General features: G+C 51.9%; 1 protein-coding gene across 1 annotated transcript; it reads left to right on the top strand.

Annotated features, from left to right (window-relative positions):
- The first annotated feature begins 1,605 nt into the window (after positions 1-1,605).
- Positions 1,606-7,883, top strand: Rflnb (refilin B). Its single transcript, NM_001007611.1, has 3 exons — positions 1,606-1,935; positions 4,225-4,334; positions 6,940-7,883. The coding sequence occupies exons 1-3, from the start codon at positions 1,726-1,728 to the stop codon at positions 7,268-7,270; spliced, it is 651 nt and encodes a 216-aa protein (NP_001007612.1). The 5' UTR covers positions 1,606-1,725; the 3' UTR covers positions 7,271-7,883.
- The last annotated feature ends 3,228 nt before the right edge of the window (positions 7,884-11,111 follow it).

The following is an 11,111-nucleotide window of genomic DNA, read 5'->3' as shown; positions in this document are numbered from 1 at the left end:
GATGTCTCCATGGGTCTTCTGCCAGGATGCAGATCAGTATTCAGAATAGTGTTCAGAGGGTGGCTTCTCAGGCTCTGGAGTCAGCAAGTCCCAAAGTAGGTACCTCCCAAACTGCCCCCCACTACAATCTGCACTGAGGTGGGGTGTGGTTGTCCTGGCCTAGCATCTCAGCTTTCTTTGTCTCAGCCTCCAGCTCTTCTGGCCCCGTGAAGCAGGAAGCTCCTTGGAGCAACTGCTGCCTTCCAGTCTGACCAGCCCACCTTTCACACCCTCAGAAAGCACAGAGGTTTCTCCTCTGCTGTGAGGGGTCCAGTTCTGCTAAGGTGTGCAGATGTTGGGATCATGTGACACCACAGAATGTCCTTGCATTAGAAACTTGTCCGGTACCATACACTGTGGACTTTGTAGCCTATTCCCACTGGCCCTGAATGAATGAACAACCTCCCAGTACAGCCTCCTACAGAATGTATCGTCTGTAGAAGGGATGATCCTGGCTTTCTGTTCCTAGCAACGTCCTTCTACCCATCATGTGATTAAAGGCAAGTCCTTCTCTCTCTATATTCGAAAGGGATAGGTAGAGAGAAAGGAGGACTGAATTTTGCTTGGGGCAGATCTAGTCACTTCGAATTTTTATTTTTAACAAATCTGCCCCAAGCAGGACAATGTTGTCTTTGCAAAGCTATGGACTGGACTGCGAAGGTGAGAGGAGAAGTCTTCTGGTGAGGCACATGGCACTTGGTGTTGACCCTTGGACATCTCCATTAGAAAAAACAAAAACAAAAACATTGAATTTGGGCACACCTCCAACCCAACTAGTTCCCACGGAAGACGGAAGGTCCACAGTCTGTCTGTTGTTGGGTTTGGGTTTTGTTTTGTTTTTGGAAGGGATCCCCTCTGATGGAACAGAGGGACAGTTCCTGTGAGTGAATAAACTGTGGCCTCCATAAGAGGAATCTTGACCCCTAAGAGAGCTGCTATGCTTGCTGGTCTCTCTCAGAGATCTAAACCTGTGACACCCTCAGAACTTCCCTGCCTGGCCTGGCCACAGCATGTTCAGCTGAGCCCAGGGCCAGGGAGTGATAGACGCCCCCGGGAGTCCGGAGGAGTAGGCCCTCTCTCCTCCGGGGCAGACGTGAGAGCCAGAGCAGGCCCTGCTGAGCCAACAGGCGGCTGGAGCCATACGAAGCGCATTAAGTATTAATAATTTCCAGTTGTTTGCTCGTCCTCTCTCCCCCCCCCCCCACCCCTCCCTGCCGGCCTCTGCAGACTGAGACTTGGTTTTAGCTCTGGGCTGCCAGATCTAGAGATATTAGCACCTCCCGGGGGCCGGGGGACAGTGCAAGGGGCAAGGATCGCCGGGGACCACAGGGACAGAGTGCGGGGCCCGACGAAGCCTCGCAGCCTTGCCAGTGGGAGACTCGGCCTGCGGGGGGCGGGGGGGCGTCGCGGGAAGATCGGCGCCCGGACGAGCTGGGCGGCGCGCGGCGGGAGCGCAGCGGCCCCTGGCGCTTGGCCTCTCCGCGGTCACCGTGGCTGGGCCAGCCCCCGAGGCGGGGCGGAGGGCGGGACCTCGAGCGAGCGCGGCCGCCGGCGACACCCGGACAACGCGCCGGCGGTGGGGCAAGGAGGGCAGCCCGGAGGGCAGCGGCCCCGGCCCGCGTGTGCGGCCCTCTTTTGCACGCCAACACCGCGCGGGCTGTGCCGGGCCCCGCCACACGTGCAGCTATGGTGGGCCGACTGAGCCTGCAGGATGTCCCCGAGCTCGTGGACACGAAGAAAAAAGGAGACGGCGTCCTGGACAGCCCGGACTCGGGGCTGCCCCCAAGCCCTAGCCCCAGCCACTGGGGGCTCGCAGCGGCGACGGGCGGCGGTGGGGAGCGCGCTCCGGTCGCAGGGACGCTGGAGCCCGATGCGACGGTCACCTCCGTAGTCCCGGTGAGTTGCCTCGTGCGCGGACTTCTCCCTGCCCCGGCCCTCCCGCAGCCCTCCCCGAGGACTCCCCAGCTCTCGCTGTCGGTGCGGCCACCCGCCCGTCGAGACGGCGTGGCCATCGCCGGGAGCCGGGGCGGGAGCGTAGCGAGAGAGCCTGGCCAGCTGGAGCCAGTGGCTGGAAAATTGTCATCGCCTGGGAGGCGCGGGAGCCCCGGGAGAGGCGAGCCGCGGTCTCCTCCCTTCGAGGTGGCGGCCCCCGAGGCTGCCAGGCTGCGGCTCGACCACATTCCTGCTGGGGCGGGCTGGGTGGGGCTCCCGGGACACGGACAGGGATCCCGGCCCTCCCCACCGGGGGCCCACACCCGGAGGCTTTGCTCCCAAAGCGGCCTCCCTTTGCCCGGACCTGGGAGAGGGGTGTGCTCTGGGTTCCTGGCGCAAGGCGGACCAGCCTTTGGGGGAACCTTCTGAGTAGTCACACACGAGCCTTCAGGGTCTGGTAGGTCCCTTTCCCAGCCAGTGTTCCGCACTTAATGAGATCAGCGATCTCCAGGTGGCCAGGGCTTTGAAAGTATTAATCCTTTTCCTTCTTTTACTCTAAACTCTTTGCAAGAAAAATTCCCAAGTCTGTTTTGCCTTGGGATTTATTCAGGTGGTGGTGTTCAGAACAGACATAGAGAGAGGCCACATCCTGCCTACAGTAGAAGCTCAACGTAGGACTGAGGGATGGCTGTGGCTGTGCCCTCAGCCACAGTGGGGCCATCAGCCGCAGTGTTATGTTTAAGGTGCACGGTGCACGGTGGAGCTTTGCTAGTGTGGGGCCTTCTTGACCCACTGACCCTGTCCCAGCAAAGCATCTCTTACTTCCACTCCAAAATGAAGCTTGCTTCAGCTTGGCTTTAGTCTCTCTCATCTTTCCTGCTCTGACCCCAGATCAGACGCTCACTAGTGCTTCTGACCTGCATTCCTCCACCTGACACGAACCTTGACCCTCATCTTTCCCATCCAAGTCCTGGTGCCTCCTCCACGCTGCACTATGCAGCCTCCTGTGGGAGCTTTCTCAGTCTTGGTCCAGAGCCTGTGACTTGGTGTCCAGCCTCAGTGTCCCCTGTGCATCTAGCTTCACACTGCTGCTGGCCCAGTAGCACCGACTCCCTCCTACACCTGGATGCCCAGGGAATGTCTGTCAGGGGAGGAGGGATGGAGGCACAAAGGAGGCAGGACAGGGGAAAGCAGGGTGGAGACCTGGCAGGAAGCTGTCTTGGGACTGTGGGAGAACTCTATGGCCACACCTCATGCACTCCCTCTGTCTACTGACTTTAGCTTGAACTGTATCCCCTCCCCCAACGGGGTCTCCCTAAACTCCATCCTACCCCTGGAACGGCACCCCAGCTCCCCATTGTGCTTTTGGCTTTTGCATCTTCTGGTAACACAGTAAAGATCTCAGAGCCACCCTCCTAGAAACATTTGCCTCCTCTGTCCTGGGGGCGGGACTGCCACTTCCACACCCCGGCACAAATGCAGTTCCTGCTCTTAAATTAAGCAAAGAAAATGACAGCTCTCAGAGAACCCGAGAGCACAAAGGACTGCAAGGTCCCTCCACACTGTGTTTATCTCTGCCCTGGAGCACAGGCGGGGACCAGAGAGGGTCACCTGAGTTTGCCAGATGAGTCGAGGCTGCACTCCACACACTGAGCTTTCTGACTAGTGGAAGCCCTCAAGGAGCGAAGGCGTCCCTGGGCTCCACTGTTAACAGTTGTGGGGGACCTCTGTCATGGATGGCTGCCACTCTGTCGACTCCAGAGGCAAAGGAGGTTGGGAAGCGGGGTGTGGGTCTTTTCATCTAACTATTGCTGGGACAATTACACGGGACAAAACTGAGGGTTCTGAAGAGTTGAGTTGTGGGGCTTTCTCGCCACAGATGTGGACATGATCGGTCAGCTTCCTCTTCTGCCTTTCACAAACCTTCAGTGATGGGAAGGGGGGCACCCCTTCCTCACCATGCAGATAAGGTCATGTGACACAACTCTACCGAGCACAGAGCACATTTAGGATGGATGGTGCCTACTGTGCACATGAATGCACAGTGCCTACTGTGCACATGAGTGCAATGTCCGTCACTGAGAAGTAGGGAGGGGTACAGGGCTGATCTGGGATTTGAACCCTGACCTTCGGGTCCCCTGTCTAATGCTCTTTCCATGCCATGGTCCAGCCCTATCCTTTGTAGGGCCCGACTGTGGTCACCACGAGGCAGGTCATTCATAGCTCTATCCCTTCTCTTCTCTCTCTTGGAAGAACCCAGCATCTCTGAGCCACTCACTGGCTGGCATCTGCTCACCACGACTCTGTCCCCTGTCCTTCGGCGAAGGAGTCGAGTTTGACCCCTTACCACCAAAGGAAATAAAGTGAGTACACTGACCTGTTACTATTTCTTAAAATGTTTAAAAAAAAAAATCCAAGTATAGCTGCTCGTTGGTTTTAAAAGGCTAATTATGAAAATGCACTGAAGACTATTAATAGTTTGACTTATTTTCTTATACTCTAACTAGTTAAATATATAGGAACTCCATGTATTTGCATAGCCAGTTAAAGTTTGGGATGGGATCTTGCAGTGTCTGGTTAGTTGGCCTAGCATTCACTATATACCTCAGGCCGACTTCGAGCTTAGGATGCTATTTCTTTCTCGGCCTCCTGAGTGTTGGGATTACAGGTGTACAGCACTACACCCGGTGTAGACTCTTTTTAAGTGAGATCTTGTGATTAAAGCTCTGCTGTGTGCTTTGCGCATTTCATATCCCATGCCACGAGGAGCTAAAGGTTCTGTGGAATATTAATTCTTCTTTCTAGAAGCCACGCATCCCTCTATCCCACCCCACCCCATCAAGGTGCTATGATCCTGTCTCTTGTGGTGACACTGGGCAAGTCCTCTGGGAATGATCTCACCCAGGATTATCAGGAGCAGAGAGTCATGGAGACATTCCAGCAAAGAGCTGTCTTTTTAGGGAAAGGAATTTTACTTTTGGTGAGTGGGGATTTTGTAGCTGCAGTTTCAGTTACGTGAACACAAAGGGGCCTTTGATAAGGAACAGAGGGAGGTTCAGCCATTTAGAGGTGAGCAGGTTAGGCTTTTATTCCCCTGGAGCTTGTATTTCTGACAAAACTGGGACATGACTTTGTGACATTCGCTCCCATCAGTCTTGTGACTCCGGGGAGAAGAGAAACAAAGCTGGTTCATACACACGTGATGCTTGTAGAGATGCTGATACCTGTGAAGCTGTAATATCAATGTGTCCAAGTCATCACTGCGATGCTTTCGGAACACATTAACCCCCTCAGTCGTGAACGGTGTGTATACCTGCAGTCCCAGCCAGCACTCGGGAGGCTCAGGCAGGAGCACGAGGACCTCTAGGTTAGGCTGGCCTACTTTGCAAGACCTTGTTCTAAAATAATAAAATGTTGATGATGAAAAAGACAACCACAACAACGACGGTGATGATGATGACAATGACAACAATGACGATGACGACACAACTGTGGGATGCAAATGGCATTAGGGTTGGGGTTGTAGTTGGTTTTCAGTGACAGGTCTCTGGGTCTCCCAGAGTTGGGAGCTTCCCGAACCATAGTTGAGATAGGCCAAGCACTGAGATCATGGTTATAGCCAAACGTCTAGAAGCAGTACTTAGCAGGTCTGGAATTCTTTCTCCTCTCATTCAAGAGCTGGCTGGTCATGGAGCGGATGGAGAAGCTCCTTAGCCCCACACAGCAGCCGACTCCACCTCGTTCCGTGATCGATACAGCTCTGCTTAGAATAGATCTATTCAGAGAACAGTGATGTCACCACATGGTGTCTCAGCTCGGTTTCTGTTGCTGTGTGTGCACCACGACCAAAAGCAATTTGTGGCAAGAGGGTTTATTCCAGCTCACATCGTGAAGTCAAGGCAGGAAAGGAACCTAGAGGCAGGGACCATGAAGGACCGCTGCACTGCTCACGGACTTGCCCCTCCATGCTTGCTCAATTTGCTTTCTATACATCCTGGGACCAATCAGGGATGGCACCGCCCACAGTGGGTTGCACCCTTTCACATCAATCATCGAATCAAGACAATGCTCCGCACAATTGCCTATGAACTAAACTGATGGGGCCATTTTCTCAGTTGAAGTTCCTGCTTCTCAGATGACTCTAGCTTGTATCAAGTCATCAAAAACAAAACATGTAACCAATGCACTTGAACATGTTGACATGCAATTGCGCATATTAAGAAGCTGCTAAGTCACTGGATGATGTCATCTTATGGGACCACTGTCATATATGTAGCCAGTCATTGACCAAAATGTCTTTGTGCTGCGTGTGATTTAATTACCCCAACAGCACCAGCTGCGAGTAGGCATTTCGCCCTCTGTTGCCAGGCACCTTTTACAGAGGCATAGGCAAGTTAGGTCGGGATTCAGTTGCTATGGAACTGGTGAGCTCATGGTAAACTTTGGAAGCCTGTGTGCTGCTTTTAGGACCCAGCTAAGGCCTAGGGAGGTAGTTCGGGGTTAGAGTTCCTGCTTAGCACTCAAACCCATGGGCTCTATCAAATCTGTCTGTCACTCCATCCATCCATCCATCCATCCATCCATCCATCCATCCATCCATCCATCCATCACTCAGGGATGCTATGACCCTCTTCTCTGCATCTTGCTTTCTTCTTCCAGGGTCTTTGGGAAGATCCAGTTAGGTCCTGTGACAAAAGTGATTGGAGTATATACCTCTCAAAACAGACTCCCATAGGGGATGGGGATTTGGCTCAGCGGTAGAGCGCTTGCCTAGCAACCGCAAGGCCCTGGGTTTGGTCCCCAGCTCCGAAAAAAAGAAAAAAAAAACAGACTCCCGTAGACTCTGCTGCTTCTCCCCGATGCAGCCAAGGTCAATGTTTGCACCCCAGGAGAGATGAGAGGTCACACTTGGGACCTCAAGCTCTTAACTCCGAGGATGGCATCATGCTGGCTTGTGTCTCCCCACAGGTATACCTCCTCAGTCAAGTACGACTCTGAGCGGCATTTCATCGATGATGTGCAGATGCCCCTGGGCCTGGTGGTGGCTTCCTGCAGCCAGACAGTCACCTGTATCCCCAATTGCACTTGGCGAAACTATAAGGCTGAAGTGCGCTTCGAGCCTCGCCACAAGCCTGCGCGCTTCCTCAGCACCACCATCATCTACCCCAAGTACCCGAAGACCGTCTACACCACCACTCTGGATTACAACTGCCACAAGAAACTGAGGAGGTTTCTATCCAGTGTGGAGCTGGAGGCCACGGAGTTCCTAGGTAGCGATGGGCTGTTGGATGAATGCTGACTCAGCTAGCTTGAGGTTGGACCGGCTGTTCATACACTGCCCTGGTCCCCAGACCACCCTGGACAAGCTGGGTAGCATTGCTGTTGCACATTGCCCCCAGCCCCAGAGGAGTCTAACCTGGAGATACCTCTAAGCCTAGCCAGGGGAAGATGTATAAAAAAAAAAAATCACTCCATCTTATAATAATAGAGAAATTCAGCTTTGTTTGAACTTTTTTCCAGATAGTTTTTAAAAAAGAAGTGTGTGTGTGCGTGTGTGTGCACGCGCGTGTGCATGCGTGTTCTGGTTAGTTGATGCAGTTTCCCCAAAGTCTCAAGTTGATGAGAAAATAGAAAGAGAAGCAGAACAAATGGACAGTGGTATCGGGCAGGCTGAGGTGAGCGCGTCCTCCATTTTCTGATGAACAAAGTGGGAAAATCTCTGGGATGGAGAGGGTGAGCTCAGAAAGTTCAGCCGTGCCTATGTTAATCGCTAGGGGGGTGGGGAGCGCATTAACCTGCGATGCCCACATGGGCTCAGTCTGATCTGGGCCACTTTTTGTTTCTGCTTCTGTTTGTTTTTCCTGATAACCCAAACTCTTAGATTTATCAAAAAAAAAAAAAAAAAAAAAAAACCTTTTTCATAATATTAGGGGAGAGAAACAACAACAACAACAACAAAACCACAAAAGGAGATGCCTTTAAAACATAAACTCTCTGCCCATTCCGCTTTTGTTGGTCAGGTAATCAGCTGGTTGGTTTCAGGGCTAGGCTCTGGTGCAGCCCGAGCCTGCTTGGCATCTGGTTAACGTCTCCCCGGGCTTGTGTAACTCTGCTCATAGGTATTTGGGGGTTTTGAAATACTTTCCCTTTTTTTTTTTTTTTTTCTTGAGGCAAAATGCAGCAGAGGGCTCTTTTTTAAGAAGAACGGCATTCTGAAAGAATGCTTTGGAAAAACATGCTTTGGGGGCTGAATGGAAAGGGTTTCCACTGTGGGCCACTGTGCCTGAGCCTGGCTGCCGAGAGAAGGAAGCAGATTTGAATGTGACTCAGATCATCATGATTAAATGATGGACTTATTCTTCGGACTCTGATAGTGTCGAAACTGGGAGGAACGGGGTTTAACCCAAAGAAGCAAGGACTGTGGCTTACTACCCAGGTGAAGAAGCTCAGATGGATTCGCGAGTAGAGAATGACAAGGAGACTCCACAACCTTGCCACCGTGGTGATGGGAGACATTTCTCTTGTACCACTTTATACACAGAAGAGACTTGTGGAGTCAGGTATGAATCAAAGGTGTTTCCCAGCCACCTTCCAGAGTCCAGCTGAGCCAGCTACAGCAGCAGGGGCGGCGCTGGGCAAGAAGGCGCCGTGCACCAACCTGTCCCCCGCCCCCCTGCCCCTACCCGGGGCCAAGCCCTTGCTTCTTAGAATCCCCTCCCAGGCCCCACAGTGCTGGAGTAAAGAAAGTGGCAAACGGAGTTTTCTTCCAGCATTGGAAAGAACAAGTCGTGCATATTTCCTTTGAATATTCCAAATCATGGCGGGTTGGTTTCAAAGGCTCTGCTGTCTCTTGTATCTCGGCGTCTCTGTGGATAGCTTCCATCTGTCCAAAGAGCAGAGTTGAGAGCGCGCTGGCTCCCCTGGAGCCACAGTAAAGACTTGTTATCATGCAAAGCAGGTGCAGCAAAGCCATTTAAAGACTGTGGCGCTGTCTAGAGCCACATTACCTACTAGTCCGTGTCGTGTCCCGTGTCCGGTCCCCCCCCCCCCCCCCCCCCCCGCAGACCACAAAGTCTGTTGTACCTTTCAACTCATCCCTCTGGGCACAGAGGTTGCTGGCGTCATGGTCCACAGTGGGTACAGGGGACCCACTGGGATCCTACAAGCTCCTCGGTAAAACTCAGAGCAACCAATGCTACCCGGCTTTAGAAAAGCATTTGTTGGCAAAATGGATTTTCTATCTGACTTCATAATGTCACGGAAGCGGCAAATATAATTCCCCCCCCCATTTTTTTTTTTTGCAAATACAATTTCTAAATTAGGAAAGTCGCTATGGCTTTGCTCTGCCCCTTTGGAGACACTTGCTTGAGCTCAGAATGATGCCATGGCCAGCGTGCCAGGAGAAAATGCTGTCTCCATTGTCTCCAAATGCAGCAGGGTTGTAAAGGTGTCCTTAAGAAAAAATTCTTTCCTTGTTTTAGTCTTAGAGGGATCATGCGTGTTAAGTTCAAGCAGAACATTCTAGATAGGGATGGAGGCAGAACCGTATCAGTAAGTAGAAGCAAGCGACCGTGGATGTCTGGTTTGGATGGAGAGGCAGGATTTTATGCCGTTAGGTTATGAGCTAGGAGCCAGCTCAGCGTAGCTGTTTTGGATCTTTGATCTCCAAACGTGCCTCAAAAGCTGGGCCTGGAAGCTGGGCGCTGGCATCCCGGAGCACCCTGGTGGTGGTCACCAGCCCAGAGTAGATTCCTGATGGTTGGCCAAGTGCAAAGGGAGGTTTGTGAAACCCACTCACCTGACATTCCTGAGTGTGCAGGTGAGAGACTGGCTGTGTGTTCACCGGGAAGCTTTCACCGCCATCTCTTAAGTAAGGGCTGTGGGTCATGATCTAGGTTTCTAAAGACCAGTGGTTTTCCTTTCCAATGAGACTTCATTTGAACAAAGTATCTTTCGTTTGTCACTTTTCCTCCTTTTTAAACTTAGAAAAATATTTGACACACACCAAAAGAAATGTTTTAAAATCATCTTGGATTTGTGTCCCATTTCACTTTTGCTTTGTGACTTCTCCGTTTAACAATAAATGATCTAAAACATAAAGCCCGGGAGTGCATTTCTTTCTTTGTTTGTTGTTTCATAAGCAGGGTCTCACTATGCAGCCCTGGCTGGGCTGGAACTTACTCTGTAGACTGGGCTGGCCTCAGACTCAAAAGGATGGGAAAATGAGGAAAACAAAAAACAAAAACAAAAAACAAAAAACAAAAAACGGCAGCTCATGGAGACACCCCTACTCCCCAGGAGCCCTGTCATTGTGATCCCCCCAGGACCCCTGTCATTGTGACACCCCTACTCCCCAGGAGCCCTGTCATTGTGATCCCCCCAGGACCCCTGTCATTGTGACACCCCTATTCCCCAGGAGCCCTGTTTATTGCTAGGCCAGCAGCCTCTGTTTGCCTCTTGAAAAAAAGTAATAAATTGACACATTTTTACTTGTTTGAGACTGGCTACAGCCCAGGCTAGCTTCAAACTTGCAGCCAAGGATGGCCTTGAATTCCTTGGGATTGCAGGCATGCACCAGCACTCCCCAGTGTATGTGCTTTTATTTGACTGTTAATATGAAAATGAGAAGGCAGTCTCTGGGGTCACCAGGCGCACTTCATAAAGGAATCTGATTCCAGAGTGGATGTGTACTCTTTTCTAATATTGATCCTCCTGGAAAGGTGACGGTGACCTCGGGTGTCAGGCTACCTCTCTCCACATCACCTTTCGAACTGCCTCCTTACTGGAGAAGTGAATGCCTTGCTCAGATCCATCCGGCTTTCCTTGAGGTCCATGGCTCAAGGGCTGGGAATTCCTGCAGGCCCTGGACAACAAACAAGAAAGTAAAACCTACCATGGAGCCTGGAGGCTCCAACCATAGGACAACATCTGATGGAGTGTCAGGGACAGGACTAGGACAAGGCTGTCTTGAATTGACACGTCCCCCTACTTGCCAACATCTCAAAATGAGGTTGTGGAGACAGAGACACCATTGACTCTTTAAAGATTCACATAATCCGATGAAGGAAAGTTCTACAAAGAAATAAAAGTGGCAACTTCCTCTCACCTGTCCCAGGGTCATGGCTGAGCCCCGGAGTCAA

This window comes from Rattus norvegicus, chromosome 10, assembly GCF_036323735.1.
Source record: "Rattus norvegicus strain BN/NHsdMcwi chromosome 10, GRCr8, whole genome shotgun sequence".
Taxonomy (NCBI): Eukaryota; Metazoa; Chordata; class Mammalia; order Rodentia; family Muridae; genus Rattus; species Rattus norvegicus.
The sequence above is the reverse complement of the archived record's forward strand: the minus strand, read 5'-3'. Positions and strand labels throughout refer to the sequence as shown.

What these genes read in the sequence shown, in the direction of transcription:
- Rflnb (NM_001007611.1), top strand. Translation starts at nt 1,726, where the DNA reads ATGGTGGGCCGACTGAGCCTGCAGGATGTCCCCGAGCTCGTGGACACG. An exon ending in CGGTCACCTCCGTAGTCCCG is followed by an intron (nt 1,936 to 4,224) that starts GTGAGTTGCCTC and finishes CTCTCTTGGAAG; the next exon opens with AACCCAGCATCTCTGAGCCA. An exon ending in TTACCACCAAAGGAAATAAA is followed by an intron (nt 4,335 to 6,939) that starts GTGAGTACACTG and finishes GTCTCCCCACAG; the next exon opens with GTATACCTCCTCAGTCAAGT.